The sequence below is a fragment of the Carcharhinus amblyrhynchos genome, chromosome 2 (genome assembly GCF_965287045.1).
Source record: "Carcharhinus amblyrhynchos chromosome 2, sCarAmb.v2.hapA, whole genome shotgun sequence".
In the NCBI taxonomy this organism is placed as follows: Eukaryota; Metazoa; Chordata; class Chondrichthyes; order Carcharhiniformes; family Carcharhinidae; genus Carcharhinus; species Carcharhinus amblyrhynchos.
In genome coordinates this window covers 131026727-131048359 of record NC_137325.1, presented here as the reverse complement: position 1 = coordinate 131048359, position 21633 = coordinate 131026727, and the positions used below count along the sequence as shown (strand labels likewise).

Sequence of the window (21633 nt, the reverse complement as noted above, 5' to 3'; positions counted from 1 at the left end):
ATTCATAATCTACAAACCAACAGGGCCATATACTAATTCCTTAAAATTGTTCATTTGATGTTGCACCCCTTGGTTCCTGCTGTTCAGAATGATTGAATGGTTGCCATTCAGCTCATTAAGCCTGCGACAGTGCTCTGGTGGAGAGTTTGGCTAGTTCCACTCTTCTGTCCTTTCCCTGCAGTGTTGTAAATTCTTTCCTTTCCCTTTTGAAAGTTACAATTGGATTTGCCTCCACCAGTCGTTCAGGAAATATATTCTTGATGCTTACCACTTGCTGCATTTTAAAAAAAGTGATTCCTCATGTTGTCATTAGTCCTTTTGCCACCATTATAAATGGGTGTCCTCTGGTTCTCGATGTTTCTGTAACTGGAGACATTTGAATATTTCATCACTTTGAAAACTTCTATCAATCTCCTCTCCAGCATCTCTTTTCCGAGAACAGCATGATGGCACAATGGATAGCACTGCTGCCTCAGTGCAAGGGACCAAGGTTCAATTCCAGCATCGGGTCACAGTCAGTGTGGAGTTTGCATGTTCTCCCCATGTCTGTGTTTTTTTCCATGGGTGCTCTGGTTTCCTCCCACAGCCCAAAGATGTGCCGGTCAGATGGATTGGCCTAAATTGTCCATTGGTGTCCAAAGGTGTATAGGTTACAAAGATGCACAGACTTATGGGGATAGGACAGTGGTGGGCCTGGGGTAAGATGCTCTTTTAGGCAGCCAGTGCAGACTCGATGGGCTGAATGCCGTTCTGCAGGAAGGGATTCTATTGTTTTTGGATCATCTGCAAATTTAGCTCCCTTTAAGTCATTGATGTAAATTCTAAAGAGCTGATGCCACAACACAGATCCCTGCGGGATTCCATTTGTTACATCCTGCTAATCAGACAAAGCTCATATATAATTAGGCTTGTTTTCTGCCAACCAGTCAATCTTCTATCCATGTTAATAGATTACTCCCTACACCATGAGCTTTATTTTCCACAATAACCTTCGTAGCATCTTATCAAATGACTTCTGAAAATTGAGGTACACTATCTACAGGATCCCTTTACCCACAGCACATGTAACTCTTTCAAACAACTCCAATAAATTGTTTTAAAATTACTTCCTTTTCACAAAACCATATTGACTCACTAAAGTTTTAGTGTCACAAGTAGGCTTACATTAATACTGCAATGAAGTTATTGTGAAAATCCCCTAGTTGCCACACTTCAGCGACTGTTCGGGTGCACTGAGGGAGAATTTAGCATGGCCAATGCACCTAACCTGTACATCTTTTGGACTGTGGGAGGAAACTGGAGCGCCTGGAGGAATCCCATGCAGACAGTGAGGGGTCAGTGCAGACTCCGCAGACAGTGATCCAAGTTTGGAATTGAACCCAGGTTCCTGGCACTGAGGCTGAAGTGCTAACTACTGTGCCAATGTGGCACCTTCTTGCTGATTGCCTTGAGATTTTCTAAATGCTCACTTATAACCTCTTTAATGATTGGTTACAACACTTTCCCCATGACAGACATCAAACTAATTGGCCTTCAGTTTCCTGTTTCCTGCCTGCCTCCCTCCCTCCTTCCCTGCATAGAGGGGCTATATTTGCTATTTTCCAAAATCTAAGGAATTTTGGAGAAATATTGCCGATACATCCACGACCTCATTAGCCACCTCTTTCAAGACCCAAGTATAAAATTACCTTGATCTAGTGCCAGTCAGTTCCAGGGACACAAGTTTGATTCCATCCTTGGGTGACTGTCTGTCTGTGTGGAGTTGCATGTTCTCCCCATGTCTGCGTGTGTTTCTTCTGGATGCTCTAGTCTCCTCCCACAGTTAAAAAATGTGTAGGTTAGGTGGATTGGGCATGCTAAATTGCCTCTTCGTGTTAGAGGGACTAGCAGCGTAAATACGTGGGGTTACAGAAGATAGGGCAGGCAAGAGGGCCTGGGTAGGATACTGTATCAGAGTTAGTGCAGACTCTGGATCAAATGGCCTCTTCTGCGCTGTTGGGATTCTACAATAACTTTTGGTAAACCAATTGTGCATTAGGGTTATTCTATGAAGTAAGCTTAACGTTAAAGCCCAACATGATTAAAACTTGACAATTACATTTTGTTCTGAATATGTAGCTATATTCTCCCTTTTATTTTGAATGTAAATTGTATGTTAGTTCATACAGATGCATCAGGTGTCATGTAGTCAATTATCCGTTATATCCAGTATGATCTGACCCCATCATGAATCATTAGACTATATTATTTGCAGTAACAGCATTCTACTAGATTATTATAACCTTTAGATGGTGTCAATTTGCATTCACTTTAACTGTCAGTGGTGTAATTAAGGGAAAATGTAACTGTGGGGCCAAGTATCTTGAATATGAAGCACTTGTGTATGTCATGTGGTGAATTCTTGCAACTTTACAAAATAAAATTTAGGGCCTTTTCTGCCAAGCCCAGGAAATGGTGGTATTCAAATAATTGCAAAATTATTGCTAAGATTTCAATGAAGTGTACAACCAGTTTGTGAAATTTTAACGCACCATTCCTGGAGATGGGTCCCTCAGTAGTATTTCAGTCAAGATGAATTATTACACAAAGGTTTTATAATAAGTCCACTCAAATGGTGAAAAATATGCACAGTACAGAATCTGGCTTTTGTCCTTACCGATTTAAGCTGTGAGTCATACAACATTCAGTGGTCAGTGACAGTAGTGGGGCAATTTGGGGATAATGAATTTAAGAACATCGTACAACTTTAAACTATATTGACTTGAACATAATTTTACTTATGGTGCATTGCTACCATTTGCACCAGAAAGAAAGCTTTGAAACACGTACTGTAATGTTGAATTAAGGTATCCGTGGAAAGCCATTATTGATTTCTACAGCCTGTCTAAAGCAATAGTTCTATTTGGATGTTTCTGATTCTTAATGACTGACGCATCTAAGTAGATGTTCCTATATACCTAGAATGAATCCCTCTTTGTTTGCACCAGATACTGGAACAGTATAAATTAACTGAAACCTTGTTTGAATGCACAATCGGTATGGAGCATTTATTACATTTATTGCCCAGCCCCTAATGGCTCTTGAATTGAATGGATTATGTGGCCATTTCAGAGGGCATTTAGCGTTAACCATTTAGCTGTAGATTTAGAATCATCTGTCAGCCAGACTGGGTAAGGACGGCAGATTTCCTTCCCTAAAGGGCATTAGTGAACCAGATGGACTTTCACAACAATTGGTTTGCACTACAGAGATTCTGTGATGATGATGATGATGATAATGATGACATTGGTTTCATGGTCATCATCAGAATTTCAATTGCAGATTTCGTTTTTATTGAATTCAAATTGCATCATCCATTGGTGGGATTCAAATCTCGGTTCCCAGAGCAATATGCTGGGTCGCTGCATTGCTAGTCCAGTGACAATATCACTGCACCACTGTCTCCATCTGACATTTCAGCAGAAATGGTTTCACATGCTTAAAGGACTAGATCCTCATTCTTACATTTGTGTTATATTAACTCAGCTCCAATGTGATCAGCTTCACTAGCTTTGTCTAAGAAATATAAGATGAGGCAATCCCAATTAAACAACTGGATTTATCAAAAAAAAAGCCCAATGAGTCTGCTCATTTTTTTAGGGAGGGAAACTTGGGCTGGCTTGTGTGTGATTCCAGACCACAACTATGTTAACTGCACTCCAGTGGCCTTGCAATCCATCAAAACTGCTGTGAGAACCAACAACCCACATGGCCCATTGTGATTCAAGGAGCTAGTTCATCACTGCCTTCTCTGACAAAATAATCGTTTACTGCCCATTGGTACAGGCCCAGATTTATTGCCCATTCTGGGCCTGATAGCGACATTTACTCAACCTTCAGGTCCTTTCTAAATTGTGGAGTCCTGAATAGGACACAGTACTCCATTTGGGGCTAACCTTGTATTTTATGTAGTTTGATATAATTTCCTGCATTTGTACCCCCAAGTTCATGGTGCCACTGTTGGCTCAGCTGTGTGCTGAGGCACGAAGAAGGCTGGAAAAGCAGTCGCACTAACAGATTTGGTAGGGAGGACTGATGTTTCTTTGACTGCAGACATGAATCCAGGATGTTGCGTTGCTTGCCTGCTACCTAAGCGATTGCAGAACACCCTGAGGGGGAGGGTGAATGGGCTATGGTCCACATTGGTACAACTGACATAGGGAGAAAGAGGAGCGTGCTCTGGCAGTCAGAATTTAGGGAGCTAGGTCAGAAATTAGCAAACAGGACCCTCAAAAATAGTAATCTGTAGATTACCCCAGTACCATGTGCAGTTGAACATAGAAGTAGGACATTAGGATCAGTTATTGGAAGAGGTGGTGCAGTTGCAGAATGGGCAGGTTGCACCTAAAACAAAGCTGCTATCAATTTCCTTGTGGGGCAATTTGCTGTTGCTATTGGAGAGGGTTGAAACTAACTTGGCAGGAGCGTGGGAATCCAGTGGAAATACTGGAAAGCAATTCTAAGGTGCAAAGCAAGTTGGGAGTGACAGACAGTACTAGGAAATGTAAGGTGTTAGATGGGTTTGTCATATGAGAGAAAGTAATAAACTCTAAATTGGAGTTATAATGCATGTGTGGTAAACAAGATTGGTGAATTACAGGCGAAGATAGCCATGTGGGGATATGATGTTAGGATAGAGGATCAGCCATGAACGTATGGAAGGAGGATTGTAGAGCTGAATGACCTTTACTTGCCCCTATTTTCTATGTTGTTGCGCTGAGACCTGCCTGAAAGAAGGGCCGGACTGAGTGTTAAATATTCCTGGATTCAAGGTGTCCTGCAAAGATCAGAAAGGAAGTTATTGATTAAGGAAAGCATTGCAATAGTGGATATCAGGAATGCCCTAGAGGGGCCATGGACAGGATCTATTTGACTAGAGCTAAGAAATAGCAGTGCAATTGCTCCGAGTAGTCTATAGGAAACCAACTAGTGGAGAAGGTTTTTAGGAACAAATTTGCAAGGGATTTACAGAGAAATGCAAGAATTAAGGAGTAATCATAAGGAGGAGCTTTAATTATCTGAATATTTAGGCTGGGAATGCTGCAGCAACTAACTCACCTGACTCCCCAAAGCCTAACCACCATCTACAAGACACAAGTCAGGAGTGTGATGGAATATTCCTCACTTCCCTGGGTGGAGCTCAACACTCAAGAAGCTTGACACTATCCAGGACAAAGTAATCTGCTTGATTGGCACCAGGTTGGTAAGGATGAGGTCAAGTATTGTTTTCTCTCTTTTCGATCCCCTCACCATTTTCCGCAGACCTAGTCAGTGTAGCTGTGACTTTTTTTTAAACTGTGAATTACTTGCTGCTTATGTGTTGTAGTGTTCAGTCAAGCAGCTGTCTCCTTTAGAACGTAGTCAGCTTGGTCTGTGGTGGTGCTACCGAATCACTGATATAAACTTTGCAGACCCCACCCAGAGTACATTCTGCACTCATGCCACACTCAGTTCTTTCTCCAAGTGGTGGTCAATAAGATTGATGAATCCATACTCCTCCGAGGAGTTGCTGTACATGGTAAATCAGCCAGAGGCTTCCTCACACGTATTTGACCTGATGCTATAGGAGTTCATAGAGTCCAGAATCAATGCTGAGAATTCCCAGGACCTCTGCTGCGTCTGCCCAGTGTGACAGAAGATATCCAGGGAAGGTTATGGTGGCTTTTGGTATGATTCTGTGATTATGACTTATGTCAGGCTTGACTAGACTGTGAGGCCACACTCTCAATTTTTGCGCAAGCACCTGGATCTTAGTAAGGAGGACTTTTGAAGTGTTGATGGGGCTGAGTTTGACATGTTTGTTTCTGGTGCCTAGGTCAATGCTGGGTTGTCCTGTGAGATCTTTTAGCAGTTTGATACAACAGAATGGCTTGCTGGTCAGCTACATTGCTGTGGCCCTGGAGCCACATATAGGGCTCCTGAGCAGGTAAAGATGGCAGATTTCCTTTCCCAAAGGAGATTAGTGAATCAGATGGGTTTTTATGACAATCAACAATGATTTCATGATCACCATTAGACTTTGAATTCCAGATTATTACTTGAATTGAAATCTCACCATCTCCGTGATTCAAACCTGGGTCTCTGGATTACTTGTTCAGTGACATTACCACTGACTTCCCAGGCTTTTGAAATTAAAGCTGGAAACATTGCAAGCTTGATGATTTCCTTTTAGTTCATTGATGAAAATACAGCTTTGGGAAGTTTTTTGCAGTGCATTCACTCTTATCAGGTTTTCGGCTTTGCTCCTGGTGAAGATATAATTAAGCTCCTGTGGCAAAAATCTGGCTTGATTCTGCAAGCCAGTTACTAAGAGCCTCACTTCTCTGCCTGTTGGGGGATTTTAGGCAGGATCCTTAGTTTGCTGGTTGGAATCTGTCTTCTGTGGCAAACTTTGCCTCCTATACCAACTGACTTCAGCTGCTTTCAAGATCTTTGTTAATGTTTCTGATCACAAGTTGGCTTGTGTCAGCTGACTATAATGACAGCATTTCCATTATCCACACAAATGACCCCTGCAACATCTATATTGACACAATGAGGCTTTGAATCTTGGCCTGTGGCACTCCTTGTGATGTTCTTTCCTTCATATCTATTCTGTGGAATTTCTTTCTGCAGCCACTAGGTTTTGAGTAGATCTTTTTGCATCGCTTTGTGGAGACATAAGAATAGCTGTTAACTGTATGTGGGAGAGATTTGGTTATGTTTTTAATGTATTAATTGCATGTCCCAAAAATGTCATCTATATTTTAATGTCCCAACCAGAGAAGTGGGCCACTTCCTGCCTTGAGCAGCTTCATATATATTTGCAACAGAGGGAAGCCACCTCACCCCCCTAATTCCATCTTGTTACAAGGCAGATTGTTCATTCTCCATATTGATTTAGAGAAAATAGTCGTCTTTTTTCATATATCTGTAGGTACACTTGAGATGCACCAAACAGTAATGGTGAGCAATTGCTTTTCAGACTGGAGTAAGGCTTATGGTGAAGGGGTTGGTGTTTGGATCCTGCTCTTCCTAATGCATGGGACCATGGTAGATGCAGGGAGGATGTTCCTGATGGTGGGGGAGTCCAGAACCAGGGGTCACAGTCTGAGAATTCAGGGTAGACCATGTAGGACGTATGTGAGGAGACACTTCTTCACCCGAAGACTGGTGATCCTGTGGAATTCATTACCACAGAAAGTAGTTGATGCCAAAATATTGAATGTATTCAAGAGGTAGGTGGATATAACACTTGGGGCAAATGGGATCAAAGGTTGCGGGGGAAAAAGCAGGATTAGGCTAATGAGTTGGACGATCAGCCATGATCGTAATGAATGGCAGAGCAGGCTCGAAGGGCCAAATGGCCTCCTCCTATCTTCTATATTTCTATGGTGTACACGGCACAATTTTAAAATGTGTGAATGATACAAAACCTTGTTTATTATGAGGAGGTTGGTGCAGAACTTCGAAAGTGCATAAATTGGTTAAAGGATAGATAAACAGTAGATGAAATTGAATGCAGAACAGTAAATTGATTCATTTTGATTGGAAATATTTGCAGGGCTACTGGGAAAAGGCAGGGGAATGGTGTTAAGTGAATTGCTTCTTTGGAGGGCCACATAGTGGGCACTTGGCCACCTCCTCCTGTGCTATGACGATTCTGTGATTCGCCTTGTCTTGTTTCATAAAGGGTGGCATGGTGGCACAGTAGTTAGCACTGCTGCCTCTCAGTGCCAGGGACCCAGGTTCAATTCCTGGCTTGGATCACTGTGTGGAGTTTGTACATTCTCCCCATGTTTGCATGGGTTTCCTCCCAGTGCTCCAGTTTTCTCCCACAGTCTGAAAGATGTACTGGTTATGTGCATTGACCATGCTGAATTCACCCTGTGTACCTGAACAGGTGCTGGAATGTGTGGTGACGAGGGGATTTTCACAGTAACTTCATTGCAGTGTTAATGTAAGCCTATTTGTGACTCTAATAAATGAGTTCTAAACTATGTATCTGTCAGTTCCATCAGCCTGTCTGTCCACTGTGCTTCCAAGACTTTTGCAAATTTTGAAATTTTAGCCTGTACCTAAACCACCAACATCCATTAATTTAGATTCATTTCACAGATCGGCGCAACATCGAGGGCTGAAGGGCCTGTACTGCGCTGTAGTGTTCTATGTAAGCTTACTTGTGGTTTACCATTTGACATGAAAGTAGCACATTTTGTATTTTTAACTGAAATAAATAGTATATGAGAAATGTGAGCTAAGATGGGTAATTTGAAATGCATATTGTGAATTGTTCTTGAGCATTTGTATTTTTACAATGCAGCATTGTGCATATCTTTATCTATGTATTCAGAGCATGATAACATACAAAAGCTGAGCTGTAAAAGTCACCCTTACTGTGGTACTGATGTTATAGGCCTTCTAATTAATACGCACTGATCAATAAAACAGGATGAATTTGCTAGATAGTAATCACTTAATGCGAGAAGAATAAATAGCTGTCATTACGAAGGATTTGACTAATCACTTCCAAATAACTATCAGATAAAAGTATCCAAATTGTCCTTATCTAATGTGTGCGTTCTGCTGACTGAGTTGATCCTTGTTGACCTTTACAGTTCTTGACCCTTCACTACATGTTGTGATGTGAGGCGTCGGTCATGCTTGCCTGCAATTCTGACTGGTTGAATATTTGAGAACCAGAAGTGGGAATCAGTTTTCCAGTAATGATACCTAGTTGCATACCAAGTGTGTTTTTATTAAGCTGAGTTTGCATCCATCTGGCTGTTGTAATTGAAACACTTACTATCTGGTCCCTGTTGCAGTGAGTTTCATGTCTTTTGTCTCCCTATATTTCTACAAGCTTTCAGTGTCGCATAAAATTTAATCTAAACCAGAAAGTATCACATAAATTAGAATGTTCTGATTTATGACACATTTCAGTATCCTATGAAATGGTTGTCTCATGACTCTTGGTTTTAAAAAAAAATGTTTTAGATGTGCTGCATTAATGGAGATGTTAAAGGTTATATTAAAAACATCAAATATGAGGAAAGAACACTACATTTTCTGCATTCAGCAGTTTGTATGCATTTTCTTTTTTATATCAACCTCCCATGCTGAGATCAGTTAATTCAGTAAGCTGCACCTTTCCTACATAATTTAGTTCAATTTCGCAGCTGAAATCGAGAGGAAAAATGTGAGGCTGTAATTCTGCTGTGAAAGTAAGGCTGCTAGTTCTACCACTACTGTCCCATTGCCTAAACATGAGAAATGTCAGAATTAGAACTGTCTTGTATAAACCTGTTGAGAGCCATGGGTGGTGCTTGTTTTCCCTTTTGTCAAGCCAAGTTTCCACCTCTTCACCATTCTCAATTTGAAGTAAATTAACAGAAGCATTTTCAAGATGTGTCAACAGTATACATAGACTGTGCAATCCTCAAATATGGCAGAAGCACAGATAGATGGACATGTGTAATATAAGCAGGCAGATTTATTATCCACTGAGGACAGTGAAGTGCCCAGAGTAATGTAATGTGAAACAGAACACAATCTGCCAAGCGTATAAAGCTTCTAAGCCATCCATTTTCAGCTGTTACTACTTTGCATTTATTTTCACTAGCAGTTTCATTTCTTGATAAGCATTCTGCTCAGAGGTTGCACTTTGACTGTGCCCTGTACTAATGCTGCCTTATCTTTAATTAAGTGCAATAAATGTCCAGAAATTCATTAGAAAAGAAATAGCACTGTCAACGCTAATCCATTTTAGAAGATGATTGAAATCTTTTTCAGAAAATCATCTGTTCCAGAATAACACATCCTGCAGGCAATGATGGTTTAATAAGTTAATAGGCAGAAAAATGGGTTGTTGTTGAGAAAGTTCAAGAGGGCATTTCACCACAGCTTTAAATTGCTAAGTCTCTGTTGTACATTAGGATCACAGAATAAATTGACAACACCCCTGCCAACTGCAAATTTCTGCAAAGTATCATTTAATTTTACATAAGGGTTTTATGATCCTTTTTACAAGAATTAAGATGCTATTTGAGCAGGAGTCACGACTGTTTTAAAGACTAAGGAGTTACAGGATGAAATAGAAAATCCAGAATCCCCAATTATGCAGTATGTCTCTGCATTGTTCATTTGTGATCTCTGTCTAACCAATTCTGTAATAATAGTAATCATAAAGTTTCTTGAGTTGATGAATTAATACACCAGCCTATTTAACTAGATAAACAAGAAATGGATATCACCAAATGAGACTGATTCAAAGACCATCAAGGAACATGTATTTATAGATGTCTTTAGGAAAGAAAATCCACCCGTCCTTACCTGATCTGGCCTACATGTGGCTGTAGAGCCACAGCAATGTGGTTGACTTTCAACTGCCCTCTGAACAAGGGCAACTAGGGATCGGCAATAAATGCTGGCCAGCCAGCGATGCTCATCTCCCATAAATGAATAAATGTCTCCTCTTCCTCTTCTAGAAATAGTTATGTATATAACTAAATATGCAACTTGTGCAGTAACGCAAAAGTCTTGTTTAATCACTGCAACCTGTTCTGCTCAAGTTGAGAAGAAACTGAATACTAGCATAGTGGAAGCAAAACATTTTAAATTTAAGAGGTTTTTAAAATGTTGCTGTAGTAAATAGGAAAGGCTCTGGGGAGTCAGTGATTATGGAGTTTTAATTTAAAATTGTCAGCAAGAATATGAAGAAAAGATGAAAGAGGTTTCTTTGTGTAGAGAATTAATTAAGCATCTAGCACCTTAATGCTTCAAATATCTTTGAAGTGGGAAGATACAGGGGCCAGAGAGAAAAGCCTAGGGCAGAGGACTTTATTTTCAGTAGCTCTTTACTTTCAGGAGCTCTGAGGGTGTTGGTACGAGATGGGTCTTTTCCTATACTGTAATAATTTGAAGGTCCAATTATTAACCCTCAAAAAAACATTCTGCTCTCTGGCATCAGAAATCTCAGATGGAAGCTGGTTGTCTTGTCCTCCAGCACCATTGTTGTGCTTTTACCTTGTTATATTTTCTTCTTTAAACCAAAATTTTAAATCCATTTGGTGGTTATTTAATCATATCACTTTTTGCCAACTGGCTTACCATTGTAAGCCAATTTTTTTCCCCCTAGAATTTACAGAAGAGCCCCTGTCTAGTGTAATTTCCTGAGGATTTTACATCAGGAGGAGTTGATTTGATGGGTGAATGGCATCTCATTCCATGCTATTTGAGGTGTCTTTTCAGCTTTCCAGAAATCTCCCACAACTCCATTGACAAGATGTGCTATACATAAACACCATCTGTTACGAGTTCCTGTCAGATCACATTTTTAGTACTATCCATTCTGATCAATGAGACATTGGAGGCAGCTCAAAGAGCAACCATTCATAGAACATAGAACATTACAGCGCAGAACAGGCCCTTCGGCCCACGATGTTGCGCCGACCAGTTAAAAAACAATGACCCACTAACCTAAACCAATCCCTTTTCGTCCATAAACCTGTCCACGGATCTCTTAAACGCCCCCAAACTAGGCGCATTTACAACCTCAGCAGGCAGGGCATTCCAATCCCTCACCACCCTCTGGGTAAAGAACCTACCCCTGACATCCGTCCTATAACTACCCCCCCCCTTAATTTAAAGCCATGCCCCCTCGTGCTAGCTTTCTCCATCCGAGGAAAAAGGCTATCACTGTCCACCCTATCTAAACCTCTAATCATCTTATATGTTTCAATAAGATCCCCTCTTAGCCACCTTCTTTCCAGCGAAAACAACCCCAAATCCCTCAGTCTCTCCTCATAGGACCTCCCCTCCATACCAGGCAACATCCTGGTAAACCTCCTCTGCACCCTCTCCAAAGCCTCCACATCCTTCCTGTAATGTGGGGACCAGAACTGCACACAGTACTCCAAGTGTGGCCGCACCAGAGTTGTGTACAGTTGCAACATGACGCTGCGACTCCTAAATTCAATCCCCCTACCAATGAACACCAAGACACCGTATGCCTTCTTAACAACCCTATCTGCTTGATTCCCAACTTTCAGGGATCTATGTACACATACACCTAGATCCCCCTGTTCATCCACACTATTCAAAGTCCTCCCGTTAGCCCTATACTCAACACATGTTATTCCTACCAAAGTGAATTACCTCACACTTCTCCGCATTAAACTCCATTCAGTTAACATCCAACGTCTGAGAACTATATGCTGAGGAAAGACTGCGAAAGCTTGTTTTTTTTCCATAAAAGAAGGGACTTGGAACTGATCTTGGAGAAATTTATGCAATAGAAAACAATGAGCAAAGGTTGAATCTGGAACACTACAGACCAAGCAGTGTAATCAGAATTCATGTTTTTTAATTTTTTAAAACTCAGTCGGTTGGTTCTCGCTGTTCCCCCTCTGTGCTCTCGGCCATTGCCTCTCTCTCTGTCCCGTCCAATGTGACCAAACAAGGATGAACTTCTAGATAATGTGAGCAAAAGGCTAGAATCACTGACATAGTATTCCATCATTAGATGTGAAGGTGAGTGGTGGGGAGGTGAACTAGAGTGGACCAAATGGCCTTTGTCATCCATACCTTCATGTTAAAGTAACCATTTGCTTTTTCAGTCGTTTGGAAATGTCCAAATTGGATTCTTGTAAATAACTGCTTCCTTGACAGTTGAAGCTGAAGTAACAGTTATTTAAACTGTTATCTCTAAAATTTTACTTAGCCATGTAACTTGTATGAACATTTGTTCAAAGTGTTCTAAGGGCTCCTGACAAAAGGTCATCCAGAGTAGAAATGTTGGCTGTATTCTCTCTCCACGGATGCTGTCAGACCTTCTAATATTTTCCAGCATTTTCTAGTTTTGTTTCAGATTCCAGCATCCACAATATTTTTGCCTTTGTTCAAAATATGTAATAGGCTTTGAAATTTAATTTCTGAATTTTTAGTGGTTCTTGGAATCATAGAATCTACAATGCAGAAGGAGGCCGTTTAGCCCATTGAACCTATACTGACAATCCCACCAGGTCCTGTTCTTGTAACCCCATATATTGACCCTCCCAATCCCCCTGATATTAAGGGGCAATTTATCATGGCCAATTAACCAAACCTGCACATATTTGGAGTGTGGGGGGAAATCAGAGAATCTGGAGGAAACCCACCCAGACAATGGGAGAGTGTGCAAACTCCACACAGACAGCAGCCCTAGGCTGGAATCGAACACGGGTCCCCGGCACTGTGAAGCGGTAGCGCTAACCACTGTGTGCCACCATGCCGTCCAGTGTTGGAACGTTCCCTGAGAGTGTTTTTTGATTGCATTTACATTATAACCTTGATTCCTATTTGTACTCTACACCTAAGAAGAATGTTTTTTGGGGTGAGATTTGAAGGAAAACCAGCTGGGGTTGTTAAATAAGTCAACTATAATTGCTTATTTGTAAATGGATAACATTGTTTGCTTTGTAGAAAAATAGTCTAACCTCATTTTTTGTGTCATCTTTAGGAACTGTATCCAGCATTTTGTATACACAATGGAGGCACTGACCTGGAGCGATTGCCCACAGCCAGTACTTGCATGAATCTTCTCAAGCTTCCAGAGTTTTATGATGAAAATCTCATGAGGAGCAAATTACTTTATGCAATTGAATCAGCAGCAGGCTTTGAGCTAAGCTGAAGTAAAAATGGGATTGCTATAGCTGTGAGAATGATGGATAGTGCTTAAGACATGTACCAACAATCAAAGTTCACAAAATGGACTTATACTGAAATTGTGTAGAATCAAAAAGAGGTTTTAATGAAGTGCACTGCAAAGATAAGGCTTCTTTTAATCATCATATGTTTGTAGCTCAGATGGATAAATGATCAATCTGGTTACAAGTTGGGAGATTTTACTGCTTAACAAATGGAGACTATATACTGGGCAAGAGGCCACTTAGGTGTGATGATCAAATCATCACTATCATTAACAGAAAAATAAGCCTGTGCTGTGTGACATTAACCAAAGATTCAGCAAATGTGTGTTGGTCGAAACAGGCAATAAAGCAAGCCATAATAAAGGAAGATATTTACATTTAAAATGGGCCTCTCCTCATCGGAAGCCTGTCTTTATAAGCAAAATGTGGCTAATTTTTTTTAAACTTCATACTGGTTTCTTGCATTTAACATCATGGTTAGGTGGAAGCACATAGACCATGTAATACTGCTGCATTTTACATTTCTTTTTAAAAGTTGCACATTTCTTACAAATCTTTGTTTTAAATCACAATTATGTCCCAGTATGGAACCCAATAAAACATAGTTGCAATTTAAAGCCTAGATTAAAATTGTATGGTGTAACATTATGTGCTATTAATTATGTGGCCCTTCTGCATAACTGTGGTGTGGTTTCTGAATAAGAAGTGTTAAGTGGATGAGATATTATGTGGACAGGAGATTACTTTTCTTGGTCGCAATAATATTCGGCTTGCTCATAAAAATTACTCCATTAGGCCATGGTAAACATTTTTGAGACCAGGATTTAGTCAGTTTCTGTAAACAGAGATGTGAATACGTATATGTTTTTTCTGCATCTGTGAATACTATGTTTTTGTTCTGTATCTGTACAGTTTTTTCCTTGTGCATTTATCTTCTGTGGTATCAGAATGGTCCTTACTGTTAAATGACTTATAAGTTTAACAGCTATTAAACAAAACTTGAATAATGGAACTGGTGTGTATCAGTATTTGCATACTTGTATTCCATAAAGATAATTATTACAGATTGCATGTAAAAATAGGGTTTAAAGAAAACAAAGATTCTCCTCTTGGGCAGTGGTTTCCTTTTGTGAACAAATTTGTTTGATGCTAACAGTATTTTAACACTAATTATAGTTAATTACCAAATATCTTTATAAATTTATGATTTTGCCTTTATTCAATAAAAGGATTCTATGGGGAAAAATGCTGAAGAAGCATAAGGTATGGTCTTTATTTTGAATAGTTCAGAGTTCTGAAGAATACACAGTAAGATTAACAGTTCGGAGTAGACTCCTCACTCGAGTATGCCTAAGCTGTAAATGATTTTGTTGTTTTCTGCAGATTTGCTCATGGCCAAAAAGTCTGATGTGGGATTGGCATGGGTGTCCACAGAACTTGGCAATTCATATTGACGTTGGTGCTTGGGGGAACTTCTACAGCTATGCCACCTCTGTCCTTCCTCTAGGCACGCCAGATGTTGCAAGTTTGATATAGATGGTCCTCAACATGCTGAACCCAAATTTCAGTGGTTGCCTCCACTTGGGATTGTTGGCTGCAATATTTTCCCAAGAGATTGGTCTGTAATACAGAAGCTTAAGGATCTCTTTTAGCTCTTGTGTTGACCACTTATATTTTATTTGCCCTGGGACAATTCCCCATTGGAGATCTGCTTGAGGTGATGTAATCATCCATTCAGTAGACGTGGCCTATCCATCTAAGTTGAATTTTCCGGAGGGCAGTTTCCATTTTAGGCCCAGAGGATGAAAGACCTTGTTTGTGGCATTAAATTTTCATGTTGGACCTTGGATATCTTTGGAAGTGGTTTGTGATGCCATTAGCAGATTCAGGATTGTACGTCATGCAGCAGGGGTTGCAAGGCAGATTGAGTTCCATTCACAGCTTAATGCTTCCACACAATCTAGTTGTCAGTTGGCAGAACTTGCTTTATTGGTGTGTGTATGGACACAATAGTGGCATCCTTATCAATCACATGGCCAACTTATGAGAATTTCTCTACAGCTTTGAGACTTGAGCCATCAGTGATTTATGTTTGTTGCTTCATACTGTGTCCCTCATGCTGACCTAACATCTGTCATTCAGAAAATGTTAGAATCCATTGTTAATGAGGTAATAGTAGGACATAATACTAACAGAGTCAACATGGTTTTGTGAAAGGAAAATTGTGTTTGACAAATTCATTAGAGTTCTTTTGTGGATGTAAAAAGCAAGTGGCTAAAGGGAAACCTGTTGGTGTAGGGCATTTGGATTTCAAAAAAGGCATTTGATAAAGTGCCATATGATAGGATACTACAGTGCAGAAGATCATTCAGCCCATTGAGCCTGCACTGACAACCATTTCACTCAGACCTATCCGATCCCCACATATTTACCCTTATTCTGATGCCAATGGTCAATTTAGCATAGCCAATCAACCTCGCCCACACGTTTGGAGTGTAGGAGCAAACCAGAGCACTCAGAGGAAATCCGTGCAGACATAGTGAGAATGTGCAAACTCCGACAATGACCCCATAGGTTAAGAGAGTGAACAAAAATTTGACAGATGGGAGTGTGATGTGGGAAAATGTGAGTTAATCCACTTTGACAAGAAAAGCAAAGCAATTATGATTAAAATGGAAAGAGCTTGAGTGTCCTTGTACATGAATCTCAAAAAAAGTTAGCAGGTAGCTACAAGGATAGGGAAACTAATCAAATGTTGTTTTTTGCAAAGAGGTGGAGTATAAAAGTAGAAAATCTTGCTACAACTTTGCAGGATGTTGGAGAGGCCACACCTAGACTCTGCACAGTTTTGGCCTCCTTACTTGAGAAGGAATATATTTGCATTGAAAGCAGTTCTGAGAAGGTTCACTAGGCTCATTCATTGGTATGAAAGGGGATGGCTTATGAGGAAAGGCTGAGCAGTCTGGGTCTGTATTCATTCAGACATGATTTTCTTGAAACATAAGATTCCGAGGGGACTTGATCAGGCTGGATGCTGGGATGATATTTCTCCTGGGGGGAAATCCAGAACTGGGGCAGTTGAAAAATAAGGGTGGGGTTTCATTTAAGGTGGAGATGCAAGTTTCTTCTCTGACGGTTGTTAATCTTTAGAATTCTCATGACAGTGCAATGGAGGTTAGGTCCTTGAAAATGTTCAAGGCTGAGTTAGACCATTTTTTTGAACCAGAAGGGTAGTTCAAAGGAGGAATGTGTGGTTGAAGCCCCAATCAGATTAGCCATTGTATTGAATGAATGAGCAAGGTTGATAAGCCAGATGGTTCTACTACTACTTGTAACCTTGTTGTTGGAGACAACGAGTTGGAGACCAGCATTCAACGTCTTCTATGTGGGCAGCTAGAGTGCAGTTAGCTGCATACAGATGTCCTCTAACTTTGGTGGAGACATGATTGAAGGACCTAATGTTGATGCCTGCAGGCATATCTGTGGTGGCTCTATTAGCATTGCAACAATCAAGAGGTTGAAAATTTGAAGAGCCTTGATGTATCCTTGCTTTATGCTGCTGGTTACTGAAAAAGCAATGGACACCTCACCATAGGCACAAATATGTCAAACCGTCCCATCATGCAGGGTGTTGACAAACTGTTAACATCCTAGCTTGGAGAACAAATGCTGTAGATCAGGCTGACACTGTCAATAGATACTGAATTCAAATGCATTCTCATAAGTTATTTACCAGAATTCCTCTCATCCAGTGAATGTGTTTATAATGTCAGTTATCAATCATCTTTGCATTTTGAAACATTTATTACACCAGCTAATTGAGATAGAAACTAACTTTTTAAGTGGTTGGAATACAAATAATTGCTGTTGTACAGAGCATCTACAACACTGCATTCAGCGTCAGCCCTCAGGAAATGTCTTACATTTCCTGAGAAGATGTAAAAAAAATCAATTGGAGATGGATTGCATAAATTTGGTTTACATTCCCTTGTCTTCACGAGCTGATCAAATCAGTATTTGAAATAATGAGATCATAGAAACCCTACTGTTCAGAAGGAGGCCATTTGGCCCATTGAGTCTGCACCAATCACAATACCATCCAAGCCTTGTTCCTGTAGTCCCACATATTTACCCTGCTAATCCCCTGACATTAGGGTCAATTAGCATAGTCAATCCGCCTAACCCACACATCTTTGGACTGTGGGAGAAAACCGGAGCACCTGGAGGAAACCCACGCAGACATGAGGAGAACGTGCAAACTCCACACAGACAGTGACCTGAGGCTGGAATTAATCCTGGGTCCCTAGTAGTGTGAGGCAGCAATGCTAACCATTATGCCACTGGATCTTGCTGTTTTCGTTTTACTTTTTGCTGTTTTTTTTTCTCATTCTTTTGTTTCATCCCATCACTTGCTTTTGGACAGCTGCTACCCAGCCATTCAAACCTCACCTGTACGCATCTTTTGTCATTGGTCCCTCAGAAAGAGGATGTTGTCTTCCAGGCATTACACTTTGTGTCCCTTTGGATGATTCTGCAGCCATAGGTCTTTAGCTACAGAGGTCACAAGTTGCTCTGAGGAAGGGAGGTTCTCAAGCCAGGGTTCTCTTTCCTTTCACTTGTGGTTTTCTCTGCAGCAAAGCTTGTGTTCAGTACTTTATCCACTACCACTCCCTTTGGCTTTTGTACCATGAGACATTTAGTCATTTCTTGCCCTCCACCTCATCACAGACATTTTGTTCTCTTTCCCACCTGCTGCCCACCCTGAACATACCACTTGCGGAAAACCTACTGCTGTATATCTTTGCTCTATCTTTCATCCATTCTAATGAAGGGTCATCAGCCTGAAATGTTAATTGTAACTTTCTGTAGATACTGCCTGATTTGCTCAGTTTTTATACCACTTTCTGTTTTCATTAGTGCGGATTGTACATGTGTGTAAAGATATTTTTAATGCTGTGGATGAATTTGAATTATCTGCTGTGATCAGTATTGTGCCCTGTTTATTTATTGTACAAAGGAAAGGACAAGGATCTTAAAATGCAAGGAACTTGCAAATTGGAAGGAAAGTTATATGATCAGTTGGAGTGTGGAGAAAAGATAGAATCAAAAGTGCCAAGACAAGGAAAGACTGGAGGATTTTAATTTTTTTAACTTCTCCCATCTTTTGCATGATGTGTGACAAAACACACCACTTCTTCTCCTCCCTTTCAGCATTGCAAAAGAGCCGTTTCCTTGGCAATACCCTGGTCCACCAATCAGACATATCCCCATGTCTCCTATGCCACTTTGCTATTCAAGCACAGGAGATGCAACACTTTTTTTTAACTCCTCCCTGCTCACCATTCAAAGCTTTCTTTAAAGATAATACAGCAATTTACTGACACTTTGAGAGTTGTGAATAAAGTCTACAATGTGATCTCTACAATGTTCTTACCAAAAACAGATTGAGATTGCTTTGCAGAACACCTCCATTCAGTCCTCCAGTTGTCTGTCATTTTAGTTCTGCACCTTTTTCCCACTTTGGCCTTTTTGTTCTTGGATTGCTGCATTGTTCCAATGAAGTTCAATGCCAGCTCAAGGAACAGCATCTTATCTTTCAACTGGCTGCTTTACAGCTTTTTGGTTGTGATGTTGAGTTCAGCAACTTTAAATTGTGTGCTCTGCCCAATTTAGTTTCATTCTTATTTGTTGGTTTATCAGTTTCTCTTTTCATCATTTTGTTCATAGTCCTTTTTATTCATTTACGGGATGTGGGCTTTGCTGGCCAGATGCACATTTGTTGCCCTTGACAAGGCGGTGGTGAGCTGCCTTCTTGAACTGCTGCAGTCCTTGAGGTGTAAGTACACATTGGAGTGTTGTTAGGAGGGGAATTCTAGGATTTGGACCCAGCAACAGTAAAGGAACATCAATCCACTGCAAATAGCAGTTATTCAGGATTCCCTGTCATTCACCACCTCTAGACACAGCTCTATTTTAACTTGTCCCATTACAGTTTATTTTGACCTAGTACAGTTAAACCTTTGGTCATTCAATCTTTCTTGCTATCTGCTCTAACACACAGCTTTTGTTCTTCCCACCCTCCCCACTTTAACTCATTTAAATTCTAAGAATAAAAAAATTGCTCATCGCTTATCAGCTGAAGTTCCCTTGAGAAGGTAGTGGTGAGGTACGCACATTTTGGTAGCGATTTGACACAACTGAACACCATTTCAGAAAGTAGTTTAGAGTGAACCAAATTGCTGTGGATCTGGAGTCACGTGGTAGGTTGGACTGAGTAAGGATGGCAGATTTCCTCCTGTAAAGGTCATTAATGAAGCAGATGTTTTTTTTTTACAACAATCTGACAGTTTCATGAGCATTATTAATGACATGAACATCCTATTCCAGATTTAGTAATTAAATTTATGTTCACCCAGCTGCCATGGTGTGATTTTAACTTCTCCTCAGGACCATTAGGCTGGGCTTTTAGATTACTACTCTAGCAACGTTACAAGTATGCTGCTACCCCTCAATTGGAAACTTCTCAGTTCTGATGAAAAGTCACAGAACTGAAACATTAACGCTCCTACATATGCTGTTGAACCTGCTGAGTGTATCTAATTTTTTCTTTTAATTTCAGATTTCCAATTTCCAAGAGCCACATGCTTCCAAATATTCATTTGGCACCAAAATAATGGTTTAATCAGCAAATACGAAAGCAATGTCACTAACTTTTGCACTAAATGATGCCTACTATCTGTGATGTGGGCATTTCTGGAGGTGCAGCAGGACTACAATGCAGAGGGAGAACAGTCCTTTTTGGAGGAGCAACATCACACGACCCATGGCCACCCTCCCCCACCGCAAATACATACAATGGTGAGTCATCAGTCACTTCCCGTGCTGGAGGCAACGGCAATTGTGTGGAGCCCCACTGCAGAACTCAGGACGTGTTCATCCATGCTCACCTGTATGCAGATGCTCAGCCTCTAGGATTATGGTGAACAGACAGGTAAGTGGAACTGAGTCCATGAAAAGATCGGCCATGATCTTATTGAATGGCGGAACAGGCTCGAGGGGCCATTTGGCCTACTCCTGCTTCTAGTTCTTATGCCATACATGGAGTGGCTACTTGTGGAGCTGCAAAGGGAAATGTGTGGCTATTGTTACAATTATGAACTTTATAAGATTATTATATGTTGGAACAGTAGCTTTAAATTTGAGGTAAATGAAGAAGGTCATGTGACCTGTTCTGAACTCTACCAGCTAGTAAGCCTTGGTGGTACTATTGCCCAAGGTCAATGGAATGCTTATACCTTCTTAGTAAACAATATAAGGTATTTACTGTTAGTCATTGGTAGCAATCTCTGGGTATTCAAGGAGTAGAGACGGAGGCTCCCAAAGTCCCAAAAAGGTGTTATTGGTATTGAGTTGTAAAAAAAAACTGTGTTGTAATCTGTTCATTTATATCTGAAATGAAAGGGAATTGGGATCAAAGGTAGCTAAGCAGTATTTGCATCCAGGTAGATGTGTTTAACATTGCCAAGGAAAAAGGGTATAAAAACCCATTTTTGAGATCAGATGACAAGCTTCCCTACAAATCAGTGAACATCACAGCCAATTTCTGTGTGGTTCTGTAAATAGAAAAAAAAAGGTGAAGACAAATGTAGGTCCCTTACAGTCAGAAACAGGGGAATTTATAATGGGGAACAAAGGAATGCCTGACCAACTAAATACATACTTTGGTTCTGCATTCACAAAGGAGGACACAAATAACATCCAGAAATGTTGGGGAATAGAGTTTAATGAGAGGGAGGAATTGAACAAAAGCTGGGAAAGTGATGGGGTTGAAGGCTGATAAATCCTCAGGGTCTGATCATCTACATCCCAGCGTTCTTAAAGATATGGCCCTCAAAACAATGAATGCATTGGTGATTATCTTCCAAGA

At 40.5% G+C, this 21633-nt stretch overlaps 1 protein-coding gene across 2 annotated transcripts in view; it reads left to right on the top strand.

The window, feature by feature from the left end:
• ube3c (ubiquitin protein ligase E3C) overlaps positions 1-14928 on the top strand; it is a 147028-nt gene extending 132100 nt beyond the window's left edge. For both annotated transcript variants that reach the window (XM_080212861.1, XM_080212854.1), the window contains exon 24: positions 13517-14928. In XM_080212861.1, coding sequence (XP_080068987.1) covers positions 13517-13687 — 171 coding nt within the window. In that variant the 3' untranslated portion in view covers positions 13688-14928. The remainder of the gene's footprint in view (positions 1-13516) is intronic.
• Positions 14929-21633: the final 6705 nt, after the last annotated feature.